The following is a 27,797-nucleotide window of genomic DNA, read 5'->3' as shown; positions in this document are numbered from 1 at the left end:
ATTTTGACACATTTGTTTTCTACAATCCAACTTGAAAAAAGGACCAGAAATGATCATTTATGGAAATAAAAAAAGCTTTTGTGAAAAGTTTCATTCATTATTATGATAAATAAGCTATTACAAAACCTTAAACATGCATTTAGGAACACTTCAAGTTACTTCAGTATTTTGACCATTATCATTTTTATTTTGACCCCTCATTATTTTGAGACCTTGGGTCATTTTGACTCCTGGTCTTGAAAATCTACTGAAATCCCTGTCATCCAATTAAATAAAAACATCAATATTCTTCAAGACAATAAACTGCTCTAACAAACCATTCACTTTTCTTTCCCAATTTATATTATGAAATTTTCAGAATTCTTCCTGTCTCCCCAACCACTTCCAAAAACCCTTGTAAGTGTATGTTGTTGAATATTTGTTTATAGACATAGTAACTCAATTACTTGAAATATGGCGTTTTGTTTTCATTGTGTGCTCAATTTCTGCTCTTGACATTAACCTTTTAATAGTCATATAATATCAACACACTATTGGCTTAGAGTAAAACGCCTGTGCATAACTAATTTCTTTAAACATCCGTAACTGCGTCTAATTAGCAAACCAAACCTCAAGAGGAACTGTCATTGTGAGTTTCAATACATAACGATAAGCATTTTATTATCATCTCTTCAAAGGTTTTCCAATCTACTGAAGTTTTTAATGTTCAAAATACAACTGAAAAATGACAAAGAATGGATGTATCGATCCAGGACTGAATGTTGTTGAATCATGTTTATTTACAGATAGAAATAGTAACTCACTTACTTGAATTACGGCGTTTTATTTTCATCATGTGTGCTCAAATTCTGCTTTTGACATTAACACTTCAATTATCACATAAATCAACACACTATGTGCTTAGAGTTAAATGCTTTTGCATAATTCATTACATTTAGCATCCGTAACTGAGTCCAGTAAACACACCAATTCTCATGAGAAACTGTCATTGTGAGTTTCAATATATAATGATTAGCATTTTATTATCACCTCTTCAAAGGTTTTCCAATATACTTCAGACATTTACTGCTCAAAAAACAACTGAAAAATGACAAAGAACGGATAGTTATCTATGTATCAATCCAGGACAAAGACGAAGTATTTTCATCTATGTTAAAGAGCTCTTTTGGCATAAGGCCAGGTCCGTGTTTACAATTATAATGGCATTTTGCCATGTTTCACCAATACTAATCAATGCAGGCAATGGCGATTAAAAAAGAAACTGTTACAAACTTACTATAATTATTGTTTTTAAAGGATTGACTTTAATAATGTAGTCATGTTTTCAGGTAGAATTTGACTAACTTTGCCATTATTTAATTTTCAAACTTTCACAACTAGCGATAAATTTGAATGTACCATTTTTAAATCATGCTTGTGAATTTACAACATAACTTATTATATAACTTTGCTTTGAAAAAGAGTTTGGGACATACCCTGGTAAGACAAAAACAAACATGGGAAATCTGACTAAAGTTGTAAGCGACAATTTTTTCTTGCAAGTAAGACTGCATATCAGTCTTCAAAACCTGCACTCGTTTTCGCCAATCTAAGTAAAAACAAAATCGGGCAAAGCAAAAAGAAATCATCATGATCATCTGCTGCACGGAAGAAATATTCTTTCTTATAATTTTGACCTGTAAAAATGTTTATGGACAAAAACAAATATTAAAGTAACAAGCACAACGGGCTAGTTATTTCAAAATGCAAATTTTTAAGACTGAAAATTAAAGTTGATGAAGACTGGGACTCTCGGTATAAAGGTATAAATAATTATCACAGTTGATTGCCATTTGTCCATTCAGTTCTAATACCCTGCACATATGTTTCATTAATATTAATATTTGTATTAATTTTACAGCATCCAAGTATCAAAGCTCTGGTTTTGGTCAAATTGTAAAATAAATAGTTGTTACTTTTGAAATCCAAAATTCGTTGAATGCTATAGTCAACCTACCTTTGCAACGACCGTCACAAATTATGTTATAATTTAAACATTTACAAAAACAACAGACTATTTAATCTAAAACATTAAGAAGGGACATAAGTACAACAATTTACATTTGCCCTTTGGTCCTACTGGTTATGCCACTTACAGAGTAGAATGTATAGAGAATAGCATATCTGACTTGTCATAGTAGTTTGCTAATTTCTAAATACAGAATGTGTCCAAATTCTTGCATTGTTCAATACTGCAAGTAAAAGCAAATTACAAGCAATTAATTATTATCCCTAAAAGCATTTTATGATAAAAAAATATTTCAAGTTGGAATTACCATGACACACATAGCAGGACAATCCACACTGACCAACAAAAAGCAATCAAATGTGAAAGATCATTCAATGCGCTTAGAAAGCAATCAGAGTATGATTGAAAACTTCGCCTCTCAGACTGCCTAGCCAGGTAAATGGAGAGAAATCAGCCAATGAGAATTCATTAAAGCATTAATACATATACAGTGAGAAACATCTGTTTGGATGTTTGTTTGTTTGATTTTTTTGCTTTTTCAAAGGTATTTCAGTTTATCACATCGGTCAGTTTACCAACTCACTCTTTCCTGCATTGTTTGTTTTATTTTTTTTATTTTTCAAAGGTATTTCAGTTGATCACATCGGTCAGTTTACCCACTCACTCTTTCCTGCATTAGCTGGTGTAGGAGTTCTTAGTGCACACAACTACATGTATGCCAGTAACTGACAACCCAATTAGAGTAAGGGAGGGGGGGGGGGGGGGGGGGGGGGGGAAACGTAGAAATGATTTCATGACCAATCCAAACACAGCAAACACAGGTTAATGTGCCCTGTAAAATGAATTTGGTTTGGTGCACCTGCACTCATTCCAAATATACTGTGACTAAACTATAAAGAAAGCGGCTAGTTCAAAAAGCCAGGTCAGGTTTTTTCTAACGACATTTCTCTCAGAGTTTGTGTTTTCACTCATATGCAGGTTGGAATATCAAAAAGAATTAAAATAATTTCTCTAAATTTTCATCAGAATTTTATTTTTCTTAAATACGAGTCTTCTATACACCTGATTAATATTTTGCTTTGTCATATTTTTGAGTTGCCTTAATAATATAATAACCTTCAATCAAAATTACACAAGGGGCCTTGCACTGATCATTTTGGAAACAAGTCTTATTTTATTTATGTGAGCTTGTAACACTTGTTTGGTTTCAATCAACAAAATACAAATTCTAGCTTGTTTAGTTGAACTGCTACTTTCCATGACTGCTCAATGAGCTGAAAGTTGGAAACAGAAATCTCATGGTGAGACACTGTACCAAAAAATCTCCAGTCATCTGCTGCAGAAATACAGAAAGACTACATCACAATCAACCGGCCAGAATGTATTACAAACAGAACAAATTAAGTGACTAGTTGTAAATTTCACTATTTGCATAAGCTGAATATTATTGTGTTTGAATATTCAATAGAAATACGCACACTCATCTTTACTGACAAGCAGGCCTGATATACTTACAAAAACAAGAGGGCCACAGGCCCTTATGCGCTCATCTGGGTCTCAAGTAACTTTACTGTTCTGAGCAGGTAGGGTTCACAAGGTTACAGAGAAAACAGCCCCAACATGTGGCAGCAATTTGAACAACCACAATAATTTTTAAACTCATCCCAGATATTATAACACATTTTTTATATTCTGAGCAAGTTTCATGAGTGGGTCAAAAATATGACTTGTATAGTTTTCAAATACAGTCAATCTTGTGCTTGCGACCACTTGAATTAAGTGACTTTTGTCTAATGCTACCACTTTAAATGCCGCCCGAGCGTTTTACCTATGTTTTCATATTGTATTACGCGACTTTTGTCTTACGTGACCTGCGACCGCTGATTTTAGTGTGTTTTGATGTCCGAGTCTTGAATTAAGTGACCGCTTTAAGGTAAAAGTGGTAAATCTGTTGACCGTTCAGGGACAAATCAGTGTTGATTGTTTATCTAAGCCAATAACTCGAACGATGACACCTTTGTTGTGATTTCACACCTGCCATTTTCCTTTGTCTCGATGACCGGTTTTAATGCTGATTGCGTATCAATTTTTGGTGTTGAATAATACAGTGAGGTATTGCCAACAGTATACGGGTTAAAGAGTTAACTATCTGGGACGTTAAGTGACAAATTTGATCGCTGATTTTATTGCAGAAACAATGCGCAGACGCGACAAACATTTTCACAGTGTTCTCAAGAGGTGTAAAAAATAAACTATTAATCCGTAACATGTAGCGAAATCTGTTCATTAAAAAATGTAATTGTTATAATGCTTATTAGTTTGTGTTAGCAAATTTTCCAATCAGGCGTGTTTTTTAGTTTTCATTCAAGGTGTTTTATTTATTTCCCTATGTACAATAATCGAGTCAGATATATATAAGCTTACATGCAGAAATTAAAATGTCAAAACGGAAAGTATTAACGTTAAATGAGAATCTTCGGGTATTGGAAGTGTCAAAGAGTAACAGTGCATGTAAATTTAATCGCGAATGAGTTTGGAGTCGGAAAAACCCATTCTCCGTGCAAACCATTTACATTGTATTTAGAATTAAAGAGAACAAATACTTATTTTAAGTAAAAAATTGTTTTATTCATTTTATTTATATTTAGATTCATTTGATTACAAAAGCAGAAATCGCTGTGTCAAAAAGAGATCATTCGATATCTGAATTTTAAATCAACGGTCCGCATTCATCACAAATGGCCTTTTTTTTAATTTAAAGACCATTTTATTAAGAGACCACTTTTGGTTACTCCCTTTAGTGGTCTCTAAATACAAGATTGACTGTATATAGCAAAAGTTAACTATATCAAAACTTTCCAGCATCATGCTGCCATGTTTTTTGATGGACCAGAACTCTTCCTCACCAATAAGACATTTTTAATTGACCAAGTAGTGACCTAGTTTTTTACCCAAATTGTCCTTGTTTTAAACTTAGCTGATATTATTTGCAAAAATGACCTGAACAAAATACTTGAAGATTGGGCAATAAATCTGTTTTCTTGACTGTTCACATGCTTTTTCTTTAATTTGACCGAGTGAAATCATGTTTCACCCCAAATGACACAGTTGCAAACATAGCCACTATATAATTTAGAGAAATTTAATAATCTAAACAAAACTCTACATGTATCCATCAGTATTCAATTGCTGAATTTTATTGAAAGACACTTGTATAACAGCATAGTATGTGCAAAAGATAGTACTTAGCTAAACATTTAAGCCAATCACTGAATTATTATGATTTAAATGTAATTGTTTACTGGTTATGGTAAAAGAAGGCAGAAGAACCATTCTTGCTAGTGTTGAAATAAACTAAAACTGTAGCAAGATAAACACAATTGTTTGAAGACTGTAACAGTTATAATAGTATCCTATCCATTACAGTGTATCAATCGGTTAAAGAAATGAGTAACAGAATTTCTGAATTAATGCAAACAATTCAACACAATAGATGAATGTGGTTACATTGTATCGAGACGCCACACCAAAAAGTACTGAATTGCAATAGGCATTAGCTAAAAAAACTTAATCTTGTTATTCACTGAACACATATTATTCAAACTTCAACAGTAATTTAACTTTTAATAACTTCTATTTACAATTTAACATGTTTCTGTTCTATTGCATGGTCATTCTTTTTTTGTGCAACATGTGCACATATAAGTGCTGAGCTCAAGAGTTTTATAAACACAAAATGCACATTTTTAAAAATTAATTTTGGAATTTATTCTTCTAAAATAGAAGTCCAATCAGGACGGGGTATTCCCACTTAACATGTGTATATTGCCTGTCGCGATCTACGAGCACAGTTCCAATGCTAGAAAAAAAATGAAAATAAATCAAAGAAATGAAAGTGTTTGCATTTTATATGGAAATTTAATGAAGATGACCAATACATTGTATGGAATATGGATACATTTGGATTATTGTAGTTGAAGAAATATTTTGAAATGTAATTATACATGTTTTTTCCTCATTCATTTGTGTTTGAATTTATGTTCATGCTTAGTAATGATAGTGAAACAAAAAACTTGGGAGCGCATGTCATCACAAGAGCCTTGTTTGTAATGTAAACAAAATGATAGATACCTGGAGATGCTCAATATGAGTGAATTGTACAATATGAGAAATTCTATTAAGTTGCATATGTTAAGCATACATGAAAAAACACATATATGCCTTTATCATGGAAAACTAGCACTTGAAAGACTTATTCTAAAACTAACATACTGCTGTCACTTACCTGAACGTGAAAAATTTCCATGCATTTGTAATGATAACGTTTGAACGATTTTACGACCATTGGAAATTTAACTTTCAATTACTACTTTAGTGTTAATCACTGAATATTTCACCATTTACATACATTTTCAAGTCATATTCGTGTTTTAAATGAAAACAACTACCCTTGTAACAAACTCAAATTAAAAACCCAATTTATAATGCCTCTGTCAGTATTGAAAAAATATTGTTTTAAATGTCGTTTACATTAGCAACCCAATTTGTAACCGATTGTGTTACAATACATTTTGTATGACACACATAGAAGTCTATGAACGTAAAGCATGAGAATCAAACATTTTATTAATGTAACATTAAATTTAGGTCAAGTGATGACATGGGCAAATACAAACAAACAAGTTTAATCATGTCAAACAAACTACCTTTGTCCGCCATTTTCAATATTTGGAATTATTTTGTTCATTTTGTAACAAACGCCACCATTGGTCAAATAAATTACGTGGATTATCCGGAGCTCTAGATGTCAATTTATACGGTATACATCGGGACTAAAAAGTCCGATAAATGCAATTATATTTTAAGGAATGTTAGATTGTGATAGTTAAATCTGTCACATAAACAACCATACACTTTTAATTATATATAACGGACCATAACTTTTCTCTTTGGTAAACAGGAGAGATAATCATTAATGTCAAAATCATAAAAATAGGAATCAAACGTCGATTGTTTCCTCGTTTATGTGTTCCTTTTACAAATATAAAAAGCATGGAATGGGATATGTAGCAAAGAAACATATTGAACTGATGTTTATTAAAAAATCCCAATTATTCGTCAGTTGATTGAAAAAAAATCAAAATTATACGTCCTCAGCAAGGATCAATATGCTACCATCAATTTCAGCACGTGCCATGTACATCACAGGTGGTTAGCGTGTGGCTATGATATTAATTAGTTAAAACATCATTTTGAATGATAAATAAGCATATTATAACGAAAAAATAAATTTTATGAAAAAAAAATTTTTCACTATCAAATATATGTATGACAAGGTATGCAACTCAAAATCACCACAAAACGGGGTGCATCGCTTTGAACAGCCATATCTTCATCAATTGTGCAGCGATTTTCACGATCTTGGTCTTATTCAACGCAGAAATGAATTTCCTTTCTGGAAATGTATATGTCTTGCAATATTTTTACAAATGCTGGGTTACTTTTAAGAAATAGCACGATACACAACTCGCATGACCCAGTTGACAATGATCATGCAGTCGTTATGAATGAAATCACCAGTTGTAAAGACACACCTCCGCATTGGACCAATGAAATCACTCGTGTGTTTAAAATGTCAGTTAGTTGAAATGTATGTAAACAAAGGTTTCAAACGGCGCTGGACAGTTAGTCTTGATGCATAATGTAACGACAAGAACGGTAATAATATTTTTTTCATACGTTTTATTGAATTATGGTATCGAGGTACATGAACTTTGTAGGGAAGATGCCCTTTACTCCGTGAAGATTTCAGTCTTAAAGGCTGCATGATCATTGTCAACTGGGCCATGCGAGTTGTGTATCGTGTTTTTTCTTAAAAGTTGACCCAGCATTTTGTAAAAATGTTGCAAGACATATAGATGTGATGTACATGTGTGCTAGGAGCGAACAAACCAACTTTTTAAATGGTATTCATTTAAATAAATTACAATTGCATTTTTCAATAATGGTTGCATCATTTAATATAAATATTGGATAGGTTTGTTGAACAAATAAATTGATGCCATTCGCAACTTTTAATTTCCAGCGATTTTGCAAAAACAATTATTTGAGGTGTACCTCGCTTAAAAAAGCTTAATTATGTTATGATCTGTAATCTGTCAAGATATGTTCATGGTTGCGAAGGTAATGCAATTTTATATCACAACACAAAATTTCAAAAACATAATTTTCATTTTTAAAATGTTAAATTGTTTAGCTAGTTTTGAGTTTAAGCAATAGACAGTGCTGACCACGCACTTGAAAAAAAAAATAATTCGCTTAAGTGTGTATTGTCACATAGCGATTTTTGTCGGCGCGGAAAATGTTCAGCGACAAATGTGTTACAGAACAAGTCATATTATCCCGTATAAGTAATTGGATATTGTTTATAGTAAAGCGTTTGCCGAAGGAAGACATATAGTAGTTCCATCGTCCATGGTTGCGTTAGTTGTTGGCCGAATAGTTTCGTATTCCACGTTTAAATTTCACTTACACAGGAGGACTTTCAATAGCTATGTATTATGAGCTATCTGGATTATGAACTCCAGTGTCCAGTATGAGCTATAACTCTACTTGTATTTGTATTATTATTTCACATGACCCGACGTTGAATCGCGCACAACCATATGCTTCTCGGTGAGAGGTCGACGTAAGGTAATGTAAGGTCAAGTTTAATGATCTTTTATTTCTAATGTGTAACTTTATAGCGTATCTGATGATGTTAATGTCATTTTGGACTATTTCTCCAGTTGTTACAATAGGATATGCCACGTGCCATGCTCCTTTGCATAGGTTAAAGTTCAATGTGAGTGGTCATGGTGAAATGTAATTAATTTTATTTATGTAAATTCACTCCATATCCCATAGCAAGCATCTAGTTCAGGGGCATATGCCACTTATTTATTGTTATGTAATACGCCTTGTTTATTTAAAGTTTGTCACAAAAGCAAATGTAAAATATTTCATTTTTTATGTTTTAGATACATATTTTAATGTTATTATAAAATTATACGTGATACTTACGAAGTTCTATTGAAAAAAGCAAATAATGAAAATTAAAATATATATATCGGGTGAGGCATTCTTCATCCTATGATTCGTATCCGTTTCTTTTTAAACAGAACACCAACTATAAACAATAAATGATTACAACTGTGATCACCGCCTTGGTACAGTCAATGCCAGGCAATTGGGTTTAAAATGGCCCAAGGGTTAATCATACCACACACTTACCCTATGATTATATAAAAACCAAGTGAGCGTCTTTAAAGACCTCAATAAAATTAGCGTATGCAGACAAAAATGGAAACATTAACGCTTGAGTTCAATGTTGCACACATATGGTTAGGGTATGTGTACAGTAACGATCGGAAATATATTAAAGGATCCGTCCAACGTTTTGGTAAATTGACAAAATTAAAAAAAAGTTGTTTCAGATTCGCAAATGTTCGTTTTAGTTATGATATTATTTAGAAAATAGTAATACAGACCATTTACCATGCTCTTAAATATCCGTTGTATGCATCTTTTGACGATTTGAAAACCTGAACATTATAAAGCGTCGTGCGACGCGAAACGATTGAATAATTTGGAAAGTTCTGTTGTTGTAGTTATATTTTGGGAAACTACGAGGATTGCTTATAAAGGTAAAAAAATACATCCGCTCTAAGCATGAGCATGGATGGTCGAGTGGTCTAGGCGGAAGACTTTTTACTCCAGGACTCCAGGGGTAGTAGTTCGAGCCCTGTTGGGGGTTACTTTTTTCCTTTTTTTAAAATTGTATTCTCGTTCTTTTACTGGAGATTTTAGGCAAAATATTTAAATTTATTAATATAAAGCTCAGTTAAATTATCCTAAGGGATATTAAATAATTATATCTCTCTGATTATACTCCTTTAATGGACGTTTCGGCATAATGCCTTTATCAAAATTCCATTGTTTTGATAAAGGCAATATAAAGCATTTAATGACATGCTTCAATACATGCCAAAATCTGTTGTAAGGCCCCTTTAAAACAATTTGAGGATATGGTAGGTTTAAAAGTTATTAATGTACAAAAAACTACGATTTGTCTATTAAAAAATAGTTAACTATCACTCCATGCATCTACATAAAATTAAAGATGAACGCTGTAAAACAATGTTTGTAGTGGCGTATGCTTGTTATAACGTCATCATTAAATAAATAAATACATAAATAGATGGGACCGGAAGAACTGAAACGGAAAAACGCGTTCATTTAATATGCTGAATCTGTATATTTTCCTTTGTTAGCTATTGTTTCAAAAATATTTTTTGCCATGATTCACATTCCATAAACCCATTGGAAATATTGATGTGTTGTTCCATCCTTCATGGCTTTATTTATTTTGATTGCCCGCTTGAAAATTGTCGTCGGAAATATTTTTGTACACGTCGACACGCTGACACGGAAGGCTCCGGAGCCCCCGTCATTCAAATACAGGAATCGAATAACCATCAAAATGTAAATACAGTAAAGATACGTTTAGACGGCCAGATTAAAAGGCAATAAAACACTCCTAAATTATCAGATGAATTCAAATCATTTACGGACAGTAATTTTTATGTGGATCTTCGGATAAGAATGCGTTAATTTGCAAAACAATTACATTATTTTAAAGGTTCAGCATCTTTAAAGACCAACCAATGCAAACAAGGCACAAAAACCATGAGGACAAAAACGTATTCGATAAAAATCCCGCTACATACATATTCCAGCACGTTGTACAATCTAGGAATTTGATAGTTGCAGTGAATTTCTTTCATCATAGATTTTTTTGTTTACAAAATACGTGCCGTGTTTGGACCGAAATGGTTTGATTTTCGTTATTACGAATAAAATGTTGTTGAGCGACGGGAATTTGATTAGCACCGAAAAGCTATTGCTTTAAAGCCGAATCCTGAAGCTTTTTGAGGATAACGTGTATTTGCATTTATGACCCTGTGTTGAGGAAGATGCTAATGAATCATCATTCGCTCTCGATGCATGTATTTGCACTTGATATTTTTTTGAAAGCGTGTTCATAGCGGTGTCTGTTGCTTGGTCGTAGAATCAAGGGAATAACCTTATGGTTCATATGCCATTTTTCTGGACAATATACGGCGCCGACTAACGATGACATTGAAACGAAAGCTTGCTATACATACCGAAGCGAAGTATTTCAAAAGCACCGACTAGTTCCGTGCCCTAACACGTGTGTTTGCCGCTTCAAGGAAACCGTGATTCATTATATTTTATAATAATGTTAAATGTATAATGTCAACAAAATTTAATGAGCATCTTCTTGATACATCAATTAATCTATGTAAGTTTTAGTCACACATATTCAGCAAAATTGCAATTAGAGCTTTATTTTTATCATTTGAGTGGTGTCGGTTTAAAGTTCCAAGAAGCCACATCAAGCAAACAAAGACGCTGCGTTGTTCTCGAAACGGTATTATATCAAAAGGGGTAAGGGTACCACCTGAGAGTCTAAAATTTATACGCTTTACCACTCATCATTTGGGCATGTACGAGAAATGCGGAAAGTAAAATTCGGGATATATGACAAGTAACAACGATTCATGTTTTACTGCCCCCCTCCCCCCTTCCCCCCACCCACCCACCGACACACACACACATAAACAAAGGATCATTTAGGAATTGGTAAACAAATAAGCTTGACTTTATTAAGTTAATTTTTAACGAAGACAAAGACACAATACGAACAATCATCTATTTTTAAGGAAAATCTTAAAATGCTTCTCATAATTGGCGCCGCTAACTAAACATGTTCAGTCGATGCCGATGGAATGCTTTACTTAGCCTGTATCTGTCTCTTCTATTTCCGCTTTAAAGATGAAGTAATGTTTTCATTGTGAAATCGTAAACGTATCTTTGTCAATCACCTTTGTCCATGCGTTTAACAAATAGAAAACATGATTTGCCATTTAAATGATATTTATCACATAATCGTTTGTTTGTATTTTATCTTACAGGATCGAACTTTGTTCGTTCAGCGGTTTTAAAATCTACCCTGGTCACGGGAAAAGGGTCGTCAAAACTGACGGCAGGGTAAGTTGTCATCTTTCGTACTGCTCCTGTGAAGATGCGAATATTTTTTCCTATTTAATTGAATTTCAGTCAAGATCAATTACGGTACTGGACGTGTTTTTTCGTTTATTTTTAGTTGACAGCTCGAAAAAAACATGATATTATCGAGTGAAAACAAATTATTGAATGTATTGGCACTTTTTGACATGTACAGTCGATTGGTGTATAGCGGATTTTAGTGAGTAACGGATAGCTTAAACGTTTTTTGAAAAATACTTTTATTTATGTTAAGATTTATAGTTTTCTATTAATTGAATACAAAAAGCCTATCATTGTTAAGTCGATTCATGTTTTTGTTGATGTGTGCAAAGACCTATAGATAACACAGATTGGAAACTCCTCTTCGCGATAGCGATATGCGATAATATCTAACGGCAGACGCGGGTCACGTGACATTGATTTTGGAGATGCCGGTGTACTTGTAGATTCTTCCCTGTTCCAGCTACTGTCGGCCATTTTGTTATAAAGCAATCAATTATTCTTCGTAATTAGTCGTTAATATTTGTTGTCGTAGGGTATTCTGAGCATGATCTGGAAGTAAATATTATATTGATATTGTTATTAACAATCTTAATGTGTTAATTAGTGTTTTTAGCGCTCGGTTGTCAGTTTGCAGAGCAATGAATGTCTGAAAGCGCAACGTTACGAACTTCGCGTAGTAGTAGTAGTGAGCAAAGGTGGTCGCCGAAAAAAGACATATTGAATATTTTTTTTGTGTGAATAAAAATAAGTATTTATTTTCTGTGTTGATAATTCTTTAGGTTTTGGTAGTTGTTATTCTTATTAATTATTAATTTATCGGAATTTAAAAGAGAACACTGGATTCGTTCATGTTCGATAATTTTTGAAAAATTGAAAGGCCCGAAGCATTTTTTTTTAAACATCTTCATTAAGCATCACATATTGATAACGTAAGATTTTTATGCTAGGTGAGATGTTAATCTATGTATGATTTATAAAAAGTAGACGAAAATGAGGTATTTTAAAGGATTTTGCCTTTGTACAATTTGTACTATTTTATACTGTTATTCCATTCAATCATTTTTCACACCTGTCGCCAAAGTCGTTTGTTTCTTTTTGACAAACTTTTCTAGTTCTCATCCCATATCGTTGAAGTAAGATTTTTATGCTAGGCAAGATGTAAATCTAAGTATAGATTTAAACAAACCAGAAGAAAATAATCAATTTAAAGTATTTGGCCTTATACAATGTTGGTACAATTTTAAGCTCTTTTCTTCTGTTGTACAAGATTGCTGTCAAACGTGTTTTTGTTCTTTTTGATAAACTTTTTCATTTTTCATCCCAAATAGATTAAGTCAGATTTTTGTGCTCGGTGATATGTTAATCTAGGTATGAATAAACTAAACTGGAGGAAAAAGTTAATTTTAAAGGATTTTGACCTTGTACAAAGATGGTACAGTTTTAAGCTCTTTTACCCTATTATACACACATGTCGTCAAAGGTGCTTTGGTTCATTGTGAAAAACTTCGTCATTATTCACCTCAAATCGAAGAAATAAGATTTTTATTCTGGGTAATATGTTTATCTTGGTATGAATAAAAAACAAGATGAAAGTACAATGTATGGGTTTAAATTCTCATTTAATATCTTTTATTAGTATTACCAGTTTTCCTGTCAATGTTACACATGCAAGTTAATATACAAACATATTTTAACAGATAGCTGTGAGATTACTATTTAAACACAAACAAAAGCTGTGAGATGACTATAATTCGCCGGCCGCGGCCACTGATCACACAATTAAAATCAATCAACAACGCAAACTGATAATTGAAGTTAGGATCCCTTCTTTTAATTAATTCTCAAGAATAAAGAAAAAACACACAAAGCATCTTCTTCAGTTCGCTAATTGATCCGACGATTAACACGCGCGTGAAATGTTGTTGTTTTTTTCTTTTCGCGAAATCCTAGCCCACGATACTGAAAGCTAAATTTAATTACCAAAAGAAAAAAACTGGATTACAAACAAAAATTTAATTACCTATAACTCGTGAATAAGATCTAAATAAAAAGAGAATTAAACAATTGAAAAAATCTACCCTTCAATATTGAAATAAGTCTAACTGAAACCGTTTTTGGATCGAACGATCATAGCATTTATTATACTGTAATGTTGTTTTAATCAGAGACATAGATCTATGAGTCCACATATATCTATCCGTTTTGAAATAATTATATTTAATAAGGTTTTAACTGTTTGAAAAACCAAATTATACAAGAATATTTTATCAGCAAAGCCTTTCAAATAAACTATTCAACAGCATTCTCGCCGCGATTTGGAAGTTCTTAGCGCTATTTCTTCAACGATCGCGGCATTATAAATTCTTATTGTAGGTAAATAAAATCGAGATTTTATAAGAAAAAACATAATTACCCATGTTTCTTTGAAACTTTATTTTATAAAAATCGGATCATTATTGACCAAGTTACAGCCGCCTTTCATAGCGCAGTAACATTTTCGCATAACTTTGCTCAAAGACCTATAGATAACAATCTATAGGTCTTTGCTTTGCTCGATAATCGTAGCCGTTGCTACTGACGCGTCGCTATCTTATCGCAATCGTGATACACCGGCTATCTCCGGACTACTCCAATTGATTCACGGAATAAATCGTCTGCCGATCCTCAGTGTACTTATCGGTTTCTCGACCACGTGACCCCGCCAAGAGATAGCCCGATAAGGCGCGAAGTTTCCAATCTGTGTTATCTATAGGTCAGGGGTGGCGAAATCTCAAAAAACTATACTTGTCCACGGACAACCATTTCGGAAATTTAACTTGTCCGTTGCTGAACTACACTTGTCCGTTAATGTTTATATAAATTATATCCGCATTTATTGATTAATGTTAAAAAGTGTGGAATATATCAAAATGAGTATGATTTGTTTGTTTTGTTTATAATTGTATTTCAATGGTACATTCATTATAGCAGTATATTATAAACAATATAAAGACTTTCTCAAACTTTAAATCTTGCGAAGCTAGTGTTATTAAAACATGTGCTGAACATAAGTACATTGTAATCTTAACAAATTAAACTAGTCCAATATGTGGACCTCTTCAGACTGAGGCTCGGCTACTGGTAGCAATTTGATTATATAAACTGGTAACCATTGAAAATCTGTTAGCCAAGTTTCTTGAAAAGTTTTGGTGCGTTTACTTAGATCATATTTTTGATCATAATCTTTCTTAGTTTTTTGGGAGGTGGGCTGCTCAAAGCTTCGGGTTTCTGCTCCTTTGTTGAAGATTAAAAAAGTCGTCTTAAATAACAAGGTAGACCGTGTTTTGATTATCTTAGATTGATACTTTTTATTTCCGTCTGATTGTAAAAATAAAGAAACCAATCTGTACACTGTCTAACAGTCGGGCCGAATGTTGAAAATGCGGCGTGCACAGGAAAGTGCACGTATTTTAGCTTGATTGCTCCGCAAATAGCACTGACAATGTAATCGCGTGTCAACATCCGGTTTTGTAAAACTTAATTATGGCTTTAATACAATGTAATTTTGTATACCTGGACGCGACTTTTAAAAAACTTGTTGTCCACGGACAACTTAATTGAAAAAAATCAGTTGCCCAGACAAGCAAATGTACGACTCGGGCAACTCGGACATTTGATTTCGCCACCCCTGTAGGTCTTTGATGTGTGTCAATGTTTACACCTGTTTCTTTTTCGAAAGCAAAACAAGGTCACGTTATGTACGCACCATTTTTGTGACGACAGGAAAAGTGCAGACGAATGGTTTCTTGAATTTTGCAGATTTTGTTTGGTAAACATAATGTTCATTGATGTAATATTTTAGTATTATGTGTCCTTTACAAACGTAAGAATGCTCAGAAACCAAATTGATGCGTACCATAGAAAAAAGCATGAAAGCTGCAACTCGGGATTTAGTGAATAACGGACATGTGGGGACCCATATTCAGGAATGTGGGGATTGTCTCAAAATAAATATAAACTCAATTGAAGTTGTCCAATACACATGTGTTAAGCGTGTGGCTATGATATAAATAAGTAAAAACATAATTTTTAATGAAAAATATTCAAATTATAACGAAAAATCAATTTCTCTGAAAACATATTATCCGCAATCAAATCTATATATAGATTCAACTCAAAATGACCCGAATATAGGGTGCATCGCTTTGAATAGCAATTACTTCATGAATTTGCAGCGATTTCCATGCATTTGGTCTTATTAAACGCAGAAATGAATTTCCTTTCTGGAAATGTACATATATTGCAATTATTCTTTACAAATGCTGTGTCAAATTTCAAGAAATAACACGATACACATGTAATCTGATAAAGACCTAAGCGATCCGGTAATGGCTGAATCAGCGTACCATGAAATTCGCGCTGTTAACAATAATATTTTTTGGAAATTTAAAACCGCTGGCATGTTTCAATAGGAAAGACATGTGTCTATCTAGGTTTAATGGTTTAATTACTGAATGCATGGTGTTTACGTTGAAATGAGACTCGAAGCTATCCGTTATACACCAATCAACTGTACTTGTAAGTTGTATATGTAGCCTGTACACTAAACCCATTTATTTATTAAATGGAGAAAAAGGCATGCAACACAGTCTTTGAAGAATATTACGCATGGTTCGGATATCAGTTTGGCAAAAAATGGGCAAGAGTAGCCTATTCAAAGTTTCGATTGATTTCAGTCTGTTCTTTAGCCGTTTAGGGAGTCAATGGCAATTTTTGTTCCTATGGCATCTTTGTGTCACTGTTTATTCAACACACTTCTTTTGTACAGCATTTGAACTCTCACGTTCCCTAAGGACTTGCAGTTGTCTTAAAGGAATTAAACATAATTGCATAGTATTTAAACTTATGAATTTTCAAATCTTTAATAAATGGTGAATCTAGTTCAAATTCATCAATTTGGATACTATACACTCTTTTTGGTTTGAAAGACACAGATTCAGACCCAGTGTTATGTATTCTCTTTTGCTTTGGAGTTTAGATGTGAAGTGATCACAGCGTGTAAAACATGTAGCTACTAAGACAGTGCCCAATATAAACCACATGTGGTATGGCCCTGAATGCATGCACAATTTTTGTTTATTTCTTGGAATTTTTTTCAACCCAATTTATTGATGTGATCTGCTTTTGAATCTCCAGTCACCTACATTTATTGACTGCTTAATTTGTGCTTTTGATATTTATCATAATATTGAAAATTATCTTTGTTGCTTCAGAATCAAATTACTGCAGTCTGGTATTTTGTCTCGTTTTCTAATAATATGTTTAAATGCCCGTTTTAATATCCAGTAAGAAATAACAACGTTTTACATCCAATACAATTAAGACTTACTCTGTACTTTTTATCTGAGATCTTTCCCTATATAACAACTGTCTTTTGCAGGTTTTCCAGTTCATTAACGGAAAATGTGAGGCTGCTCACCTTGGCAAGCGGAACCCCCGCAAGGTAAACTGGACTGTGCTGTACCGCAGGAAGCACAAGAAGGGTCTGACTGAGGAGACGGCCAAGAAGAGGACACGCAGGACCACCAAGTTCACCCGCGCCATCACTGGAGCCACCCTCGGTGACATCATTGCCAAGAGAAACCAGAAGCCAGAAGTGAGGAAGGCCCAGAGAGAACAGGCCATCAGGTAGTGTGGAATTCATTTGTAATAAAATGGTGCTCTAGCAGAAGTTTTATGCTGATCCTGTGATATATGGTATTAAACCTCCTGACCATTTTATGCTACCCGAAATAAAATTTCGGCGGAGCATATTGTTGCCAGTTTGTCCTTCCTTCCTTCCTTCCTTACTTCCTTCCTTACTTCTTTGCGTCACACTTTTGTTACCGTTTCTCATAGCGCCTTCAATACTTTACCGATCTCTTTCATATTTGGCATGTAGGTACCTTGCATGGACCTCTACCTTTTGATGAGGTTTGAGGTCACTGGGTTCAAGGTCAAGGTCAACGAGGCTAATAATAGATTTTCTGTTACGCTTTTGTTACAGTTTCTCATAGGGCCTTCACTACTTTACAGATCTCTTTCACATTTGGCATGTAGGTACCTTGCATGGACCTCTACCTTTTGATGAGGCAGGTTTTTTTTGGCCAGATTTTATAGCCGAAATTCGGCTTTGTTCCCAATCCCAAAAAGTATACTTTTTCCCCAAAATGTGGTAAGAAATTACCAATTTCCCAAAACAAAATTATATATTTATTTTTTTTAAAGAAGTGTCTAATGCTTATTTTATCTCAATTTTAATTCAATTACATTTAACAAAGTATTATCTGATTTTGTTCTTTTAATTTGAATGATTATAAAGAGTTATATCAAATTTAGTATTTCCCTAATCAGTGGACATTTCGTGTGAAAAAAAAAGGCTAATGAATTTATTTTCCCAATTTCATGAAAATGCCGATTAAATTCCAATTCCAAAGCCATGGGCTATCTTCCCAAAAAGTGGAGAAAAAACCCTGTGAGGTTCGAGGTCACTGGGTTCAAGGTCAAGGTCACCAAGGCTAATAATAGATTTTTTTAGGTGGTCATTAACACATAGATTGACGAAGCACATCATCGGGGAGCATCCATCGTTTCCAAGGATACTTGTTATACATTTGTATTTAATCATCCTCTTTAGTTTAAGTAAAGTGTTTAAAAAGTGGGCATGTGGACATACAGGATCAACAGCCCTCCTGAATACATCTGCGGACATCTTTTGTCAAAGGGTATTTCACCTACTGACCATCATGATTCATCTTTAATATTTGAATTTGACTATAGTATTTGGTAATGTGTTCATGTGAACAGATATGCAGGGGTTTTCTAGCCATTTTGGGTAAAGGAGTCATTTCAAATTGTTTTTTTTTTTAATGGATAAAATGGCAAATTTGGGAAGTTTTTTACTGGCCAATTGGACCGAATTGTTTTTTTTATCTACAAATATTTACATATCAGGACAAAATCATATAAATTATAAATCAAATTCAGATATAATAATCATAAGACACTTCTTTCTAAAAAAAATTATTACAATACCAGTTTGGGATTGGGTCTGTTTGCTTTGGGATCCGGTCCGTGTTATGACATACCCTGATAGGACATACATTGGTAAGGGCCCTTGCTACACTTTGGGGGATTGGGGCCGGGCCCTTAGAGGGGGGATTTCACGTCGTTTTCGGGGAAAAGGTGAATTTTACAAGATCTTTTCACCAATCATTCAACACTTAATATTGTTCTATTTTAATGTAATTTACATAAATATACATTTAATCAAAGGTTTATAGCAAGGTACCAGCTGGCAACATAGGTATAAAAGTAAATAAATATTATTTTTTTGTTTTGGAGGGGGGGAATTTTTAGGTGAAATAGGGGGAAAAAGTATACTATATTAAGGTGGGAATTGGGCCGAATTTCGGCCCCAAAAACGGCCAAACGAGGGCCCTGTTGGTCCAGATAAAGTAGTGTGCTTATGTCTTTTTATGCCCCCGGATTGAAAGATCGGGGGTATATTGTTTTTGGCCTGTCTGTCTGTCATTGTGTCAGTCAGTCAGTCATTGTATGTGTGTGTCACAAAACTTTAACCTTGGTTAAAAATTTTATAACTTGCAATATTGAAGATAGCAACTTCATATTTGGCATGCATGTGTATCTCATGGAGCTGCACATTTTGATTGGTGAAAAGTCAAGGTCATCCTTCAAGGTCAAAGGTCAAATATCATTGTATATTTCTTTCCTAAAACTTTAACCTTCGTTAACGTTTATCATAACTTTTTTATATTGAACATAGCAACTTCATATTTGGCATGCTTGTGTATCTCATGCAGCTGCACGTTTTGAGTGGTGAAAGGTCAAGGTCATCCTTCAAGGTAAATTTTTTTTTTTAAATTCATTTCTCCATTCAATCTCTTACTTACTTCTCGTGGAGCTGCACATTTTGAGTGGTGAAAGGTCAAGGTCATCCTTCAAGGTCAAAGGTCAAATATATGGCTTCAAAGCGGCGCAATAGGGGGCATTGTGTTTCTGACAAACACATCTCTTGTTTCAAATAGCAACAATATGACAAACATTGTGACAGCTTTTCAAAGTTGGCGATTTGTTAGTCATTTTTTTCTGGGCATAATATACAGGCCTTGGAAAAAAATGCCAGAGCCACTCGCCCTGCAGGACAATCCATTCGCCCTTGTCTTTAATCTTCTCGCCCTGCATTAGAAAAAGTATCTATAATTATAGTAATGATCAACCTGAACCTTTTTCTAAACTTAAAACTATCATCTGACTTTGTCTCATTGTAATATTAAAAACAAACATCTATAAGCCATTTCTATAGTTACATGTAATCAATTAGCAGTCATTCCTAAAATTAAAATGTATTGCCGGCCAGAAGGTCCTATAATCATGTAGCCTTTGCATGCCCGGACTGATCATTTCCGGCTCAACAAATACAAATGATCAATGAAGACAAAAATGATATTTGTTTACAATATTTTAATATTATTATAGTAAGAAACTATTTAATATCAATATTCATAAATGTCACTGACAAATAATTAAACTTAATTCTGAGAGTTTCACTTTATTTATAACATTGAGAGCAAGTTAAAAATTCAATTAAATACTTGTGTTTGTGTGTGTTTTTTTTAAATCAATTTAACGTAACTGTATTGTAACTCCTGTGCTGATGTTGACAGTTCGCGGTAATTCCACAATTACCTTTGTTTATGCCCTGCTTACGTACGAAATAATCCAATAAAATGGGAACCAGAACGCACATGGTTGTCTTGATTCCCTTTGCAGAATGTACTCATATAGTGATAACATAGAGTGTATTTTGCTTTGACGACGCGGTAAAAATCTTTGGATACTTTCGAAGCCAGAAAATGCAACCAATAAAAAACCTTCTCAATGGAAGTTTCAATTTATTTTTTTTAGATCTCAATATTTTGTTCCTCTAATCCATATAAGTTCAACATTAGTAAATATAATACTGAAAACACTTTTGTCCTCAAGTTTCAAGCCTTTTTTTAGCAAAACATCAACAACACTAATTTCCCATTTTTAGTCATAACGCCACAAATTTTCCCAATCCAAAGGGACCCTGCTCCATTCCCAAAATGGTGAAATAAAAACACTGGTAAATCTTGTGACTAGTTATCATTTTGAAATGATTTCTTTGCAACAGGTGAAGTTTCAATTCAGAGTCCTATGCCAAATAACACAGCATCGGATATTAAAGAGCACCTTGGTTTATGTGTGTGACTTTAAATGTAAGGAGACTGATACATGTATTGGACTGAAACTTTGCCCTTCTTTCTGCTCATTGGCGCTATGAGATTGTAATTTTTGAATGAAAACTTAAAAATAAATCGGTATAAAATAAAATTCAGTCGGAAGATTTTCTATCAATATTACTTTAAATTTCAATTAAAGTGTCTAACCAAGCGGAAAACTAATGCTGTGACATCAGATAAGTTTGGTCCCTCTGGTCTGTACCAATAGGCTAACTTGTCAGTTAAGTACGAATGTGATGGGCAGCGGGATCCCTGCGTTTGTAATCGTTACATGTTATTAAAAACAATTTAGTTACTTACACAAAAAAGATTTTTAAGCAATATTTGTGTAATTTCCTTTTGGGATTTTCAGAAAAGACAAAGATTATTTGACTACCGTTCACATTGAAACAAGTCAGTTTTGAAAATACAATTATTTGATTTCAGAGCTGCAAAAGAAAAACAAAAGGCAAAGGAAGCAACAAAGAAATCTACCAAGGTATGCATTCAGGGCTGGTTAAATATATTGTCTGATTTGCCCTGCATATCCTGGAGCATTAATGGGCAAGAGAAGCATTGCAAATATTTCTATACATACTGGAAATGTACAAAAGTAAATGCTAAAATAAACAAGCAACCCACTGGCAAAATTTTACAAAAACAAACATGCAAATTAAGGATTTATGCACATGTTTTAGTAAGAACAGTTTTATTTCCTTGGATTTGGTGTTTGTTTATGTATAAGCATACTGGATGTTTCTTCAAAGATTACTTTTGCCAAAATCATAAGGGTCATTTTCATAGATCTGCTGAAAACTGATCCATGTTTCTTGACCTATACCTGCTGAAAACCTTTCTTTGTTTTTAACCCCAGACTTGTGTAGACTGATGTTTCTTGAACTATATCTGCAGAGATTAACCTTTAGATCTTATATATGCCTGTCTTAAAAAACAGCTGAAAACTGACGCATGTTTGTTGACCCATAACTGCCAAATACTGCCCCATGTTTCTTGACCTGTAATGGCCAAAAACTGAGTAATGTATGTTTGCTTAGAACTGCTGAAGAATGACCCATATCTCTAAACCTTCTGCTTACCCTTGTTTCTTAAAGTAGAAAGTTATAAATGTTTGTCGACCTATACATCGTCCAAGCTTACCTGAGCCAAGTGCTCATGGCTAGCTGTTGTGAACACTCTATGTATGGCGTTGTGTGGTGTCTTGTGTGTGATGTTTGTTGTAAAGATTAAGCTTGTTACCTCACATTATTCATCCAATCTTGATAAAACTAGAATGTTTATTTACACAATATCTTGGAAGATTTCAAGTCTGGGTTGCATATTTCCAAAAACTAGGTCAACAGGTAAAATCTTAGACAAAAGAGATTAAAACTTGAACAATTTGAATCTTGTTCATATGCATCCAAAATCAGGTAAAATATTATTTAAACCTTGCGACCACTTTAGAGACCTAATTTATGACTTAATCTTGATGTTTATCAAGATATTTATGTCCAGATCTTATTTATCACGACAATATTAGGGGCCATGTTTTAATCTAGGTATTTTGCATTTGAAAACTAGTTCTCCAAATAATATCTTTAAAAAACTTATTACCACTGTAAGGCCACATTAATGTCTCAAGTCTGATGAAACTTGGTCAGACTGTTATCCTGACAATGAAGGCCATGTTGGAATCTGAGTCACGTGTAGTAATAAAACCAGATCACTTAGGTCTTCAACAATTCGGTGTCCATGAACTCAGGTGAGCTCTTCTGGGCCATCATGGCCCACTTGCTTGATACAGAATGTTATCCCTTTGTTGTCACATAACTGTTAACTCCTGTCTTTTGATATTCCAGCCTGCTGTTCCCAAGGCTGCCCAGAAACAGAAGGCGGCAAAGAATATTCAGGCCAAGGCTCCCCGAGTCGGTGGAAAGCGATAATTTATTTGTGCAGTTAATGAATAAAAACGGAAAACCAAGAAAACATTTTTTTTGTCAACTTTGATCTTTCATGAGCTGTATTTTTATGTCCCCCACCACTAAAGTGGGGGACATATTGTTTTTGCCCTGTCTGTTGGTTTGTTTGCACCAACTTTAACATTTTGCCATAACTTTTGCAATATTGAAGATAGCAACTTCATATTTGGCATGCATGTGTATCTCATGGAGCTGCACATTTTGAGTGGTGAAAGGTCAAGGTCATCCTTCAAGGTAAAAAAAAAATAATATAAGAATTCAAAGCAGCGCAGAAAAAAGGGGACATAGGGTTCCTGACAAACACATTTCTTGTTGTTCTTATCCTTGTTACACTTGATTTATTTAAGAATTGTGCAGAGTTGTAGGGGGTAAAATGGTGTTTGCCATGCACAAGAAGCCAGATTTTAATCCTGCTCTGGGAGACTTCTCTTGAATTTTATTGGGCATCAAGAACTGGTTCATCACAAGAAATTGTATTTAACTGTGGAACCATTTATTATTGACGGCGCGAAATTTTGAAGTGTTAAAAAAATTCCTTAAGTAAATTCGGGGATTTCCGATTTAAATAAATAAATATTGGTCATTTTCCGACTATTGCAATACTTGTCTGCAATAAATTGCGGTGGCAACAAATCGCTGTGGGGACAGGGAGTCACTTGCATGAAATTGGCCCTGTTTATCATGTGCCAATCAATCTTTGATTATTAGGTTACAGTAAATGGCCCTTCATATTCTGTACCATGACTATGCTTTTTGTGATGAGTGGGACTGAATGACTGTTGACAAGTGTTTCAATTAGGGGTTAAGAACACATGGTCATCTTTTAATTGCGTTTGTCTTTAATCTGCTGCGTTTTGGCTGTATAACTTGCAACAACTCTGAAAAACACAATACACATAACGGGTAGTAAAGATGTAAAACGATTTGCGCTTATCCTTACTATTCTATGCAAACAAAGTCAACACTTTTGATACAGCTTTACTGCATTTGTGTTATACAGGAAATGCCATGTATCACTTCTTACTAGATTCATTTCTATTGTGAAACAAACACAGGATGTATGTGTTGGGTATCAATGTGTTTCATGCATATGGTAATTCAATTCTATTTTTTAAACATTGGACATAATAATTTGGTAAGAACTTAAATTAGTAAATCGGTACACCTACAAATTTATGTTATAATGGTTTCACAGTATATCCACAGCTAAAAATGTGTTATTTACATATTTCTCATATAACTCGCCACCGAAATATCACCATCATACAAAAATTAGTGTCTGTCAGAGATTTAATAGCTAGAGAATACATTGATGAATCTTCTTTGGTTTTAAACAGTCATCAGATTGCTTATGAAAGTCATGTCAATGGTAAGCAACACCATTAGTATATAAATATGGTCAACTATTGGATAAGCTTTGTTATTTGTTTGACAACAAAATACAGCCTGCTTGATTACATGGTAGTGAATTCTGGGGTTAAAGGAAATGCAAAGTATTGTTAAGTTCACAAATATTCTTGCTAGAGGTACCTGTGCGAGGAGAAAACATCACATATATTGCTTTACTCTGTAACAATCTGTAAAACACAAACTTAAATCTCCACTTCCATTGGGTACAAGAAGTGTTACATCTGTTTAATAAGAGGGAAGTTCCAATATATCTAGGATAAATAAATTTATTTATGAATTCAATTAATGTGTTAAGTCCCAATATCTACCGAACTGGTGGAGTTTATTAAGTACTTTCCGTAAATTAGAAATTTACAGACAAATAATGTCGAGATATGAAAATGAAACATGTCTTGCTATATCTTATACTCGAATTTAGACGCCGTTCCGCACAACTAATTTAATGTTTTTCAATCTGTATATTTCTTTGTCGTACATGTTATTTTGTTCCTTTATACAAAGCATTCTTTTCTGTTGGAAATCTTTTATACAAATTTGAAAAGTTGTCAATGTGCGACAAGGTCCCTTTAAGTTACAAGTTCGCAATGTGAAAAACGTCTCGTAATGTGAAGGGTGGAAATCTCCCGTTTTCTGCTAAAACAACTGTAAACACGAAAGATTTAAATATATTTCTTTCTATATTCATAAACATGATGCACATCACAGTGGTTTTGATCCAAAATAAAGGATCATAAATATTTAACACATATTAAATAGCGTGGACATAACACAATTATGCATACAATAAACATTCTATGATTAAAAATAATATTAAATAAAATAATACATGTGTATAAATGTCAATAAAATATGTCACTAAAATATTTTATTTATATTTTAAGCTGAAGAAAATGTTTTAAGAAAATAAGCATTACATATATTACATGAGAAATGTCGGTATATGGAATGAACACATGATCTGGAAGGCTATTGTATTATTTCAAAATCTACAACAAGAACAGTTTACAGGAAAAAACACTTTTGATTATAATTATCAAAGGCAACAATATTGTCAAGGCAACAATATTGTCAAGACAATATTAACCAGCTCTTTAGGATCAACAAATTATTTTATTTTTTTCTTCCACAAAAAAAATCGCCTGAGTGTGTGGTTGCTTAATTTTGTATCACATAACATGAAATGTTACAATTACAGCTACACTGAACATTATTAAGTGGCTAAGTATTTTACCCTTTAACATGCTCAGTGGTAAATGAATTTCACAATAAACAAGTTCATCCTAAATACTTTTACGCGAGTTAAAAGAGTGATTCCTCTTCAGAGCTTTGTGAACACTGGCCATCTGCATTGAATTATGAAGGAACAAATATTTATTTAATGCTTTTCTGTTGTTTTATTATAGCCTTAATAGGGACATATAGGTGGTTATAAAATATAATTCAATATTTCAAACAGTGAAAACTAGCAATTAAATATTTTTCATGTCATTATTCCAGCGAAATCGACCAAAAACCATAAGCATTGTCTTTTTCTCAATACAACATAAATGAAAGATGTTTTTAAAGTCCGTAAGACCAGGGTTCTCTTTCTGGCAGTTCACAAACATTTGAACAGATCACCAGAGGACAGTTGAAAAGAAATCATTTATGAAATTGTACATTATCTTCAATTCAAGAAAGCAACTGCTGTGTTACAAAAATTATCAACTCAACAATACCACATGTATCGAGTTGCTTCAAAACCCAAATCCTAACCACAGGCAGCAGTATCGAACATGGAATGTACATAATAAACATCATAAAATAAAAGAAAGTTTAGTGTATGTGCAGTTTTGTCTAACTTGTGCACTGTGGGAATATATTTTAAAATCTAATTGGTAAATAAATATGTAAAACAAATAAGGCAACTTCTATTTATAAACAAATGACTGAACTCTTTAAACGATGCGCTTTACGGAGTATCAAAAGCCACATTAATTTTACAAGCAGATCTAAGGGAAGTAACTAATTCAAATACAACTTCTCATTGACTGCTTTCTTTGATAAATATTAAAAGAATGATGTCAATATCTGAAGTGTTTGTATTTTGCTTTGTTAGGAACAGTCTATATTTATCATGCTTTTTTGTGTATAGGTACAGTTGCAGATACAATGCACCATGTTATAATGCAATGGAATGTTAGAAAAATGTTACAATACATATTGTGATGCAACCAAGATTTAGTTTTATTTACTTCTAGGTTACACTTATTGCCATTCATATTTTCATTGCATTCAAGTCTTACTTTCGAAAGCAAAATATAAAACTGGTAATACATAATGGTAAACACCAATACAGAACAAGAGGACCTGAAAGGCCCAAAGTCGCTCACCTGAGATTACAAGATATTATTGGGACAAATCTCCTGACCAAGTTTCATGAAGATCGGAAAATAAATGTGGCCTCTAGAGTGTTAACAAGGTCTTACTATAGCAGGGTTCGCACAGGGCTTGAATAGTGCTTGAAAACGAGTCCTAGGCTTGAAAAGCCCTTGAACAAAGGTTGGCCTAGAAAAAATGCTTGAAAAGTGCTTATTTTATGCAAAAAAGCCTTGATAATGTTTATTTCTGCTCAAAATTACTTTTATCATCGCTTTCATTATAAACTTAAATCGTTCACATGGGAAATATTACGATAATTTATCATAAATTCCTTCGCGCAAAAAGTTGAGTATGAAATATAAGTTTCGTATACTATTGAGTACGAAACGTTTTGTGTATACGTCACAGATTATGTGTACTACGTCAGAGGTTCTCTATTGTGATCAATTTTCGCGAGTGAAAACGCAGCGATGGGGAAGTGTCGTTTCAAACCAGGGTGGTTAACTGTATATTCCTTGATACAGAAAGCAAATGACATTCGAAAAGCACATTGTCGGGTCTGTATGAAAACCATTGATGTCGGGGGGGATGGGGGAAAGCGCTTTGAAAAGACACGAGAAA

The 27,797-nt window shown here is 33.6% G+C and overlaps 2 protein-coding genes across 7 annotated transcripts in view; one reads left to right on the top strand and one right to left on the bottom strand.

Annotated features, from left to right (window-relative positions):
- Nucleotides 1-6,763, bottom strand: part of LOC127852875 (uncharacterized) — a 113,936-nt gene extending 107,173 nt beyond the window's left edge. For 3 of the 6 annotated variants that reach the window (XM_052386892.1, XM_052386893.1, XM_052386898.1), the window contains exon 1: nt 808-1,075. In XM_052386892.1, coding sequence (XP_052242852.1) covers nt 808-835 — 28 coding nt within the window. In that variant the 5' untranslated portion in view covers nt 836-1,075. Of the gene's footprint in view, nt 1-807; nt 1,077-6,293; nt 6,623-6,714 lie in introns of those variants that run through there. The other 3 variants (XM_052386895.1, XM_052386894.1, XM_052386896.1) reach the window with 3 other exon arrangements.
- A 5,062-nt stretch (nt 6,764-11,825) lies between these two features.
- LOC127853426 (60S ribosomal protein L24-like) lies at nt 11,826-23,412 on the top strand. The gene is made up of 5 exons (XM_052387958.1): nt 11,826-11,910; nt 12,046-12,121; nt 17,562-17,809; nt 21,874-21,925; nt 23,286-23,412. Exons 1-5 carry the CDS (start codon nt 11,906-11,908, stop codon nt 23,367-23,369), a joined length of 465 nt encoding a protein of 154 aa, XP_052243918.1. The 5' UTR covers nt 11,826-11,905; the 3' UTR covers nt 23,370-23,412.
- The last annotated feature ends 4,385 nt before the right edge of the window (nt 23,413-27,797 follow it).

The sequence above is a fragment of the Dreissena polymorpha genome, chromosome 12 (assembly GCF_020536995.1).
Source record: "Dreissena polymorpha isolate Duluth1 chromosome 12, UMN_Dpol_1.0, whole genome shotgun sequence".
NCBI classification, from domain to species: Eukaryota; Metazoa; Mollusca; class Bivalvia; order Myida; family Dreissenidae; genus Dreissena; species Dreissena polymorpha.
The sequence above is the reverse complement of the archived record's forward strand: the minus strand, read 5'-3'. Positions and strand labels throughout refer to the sequence as shown.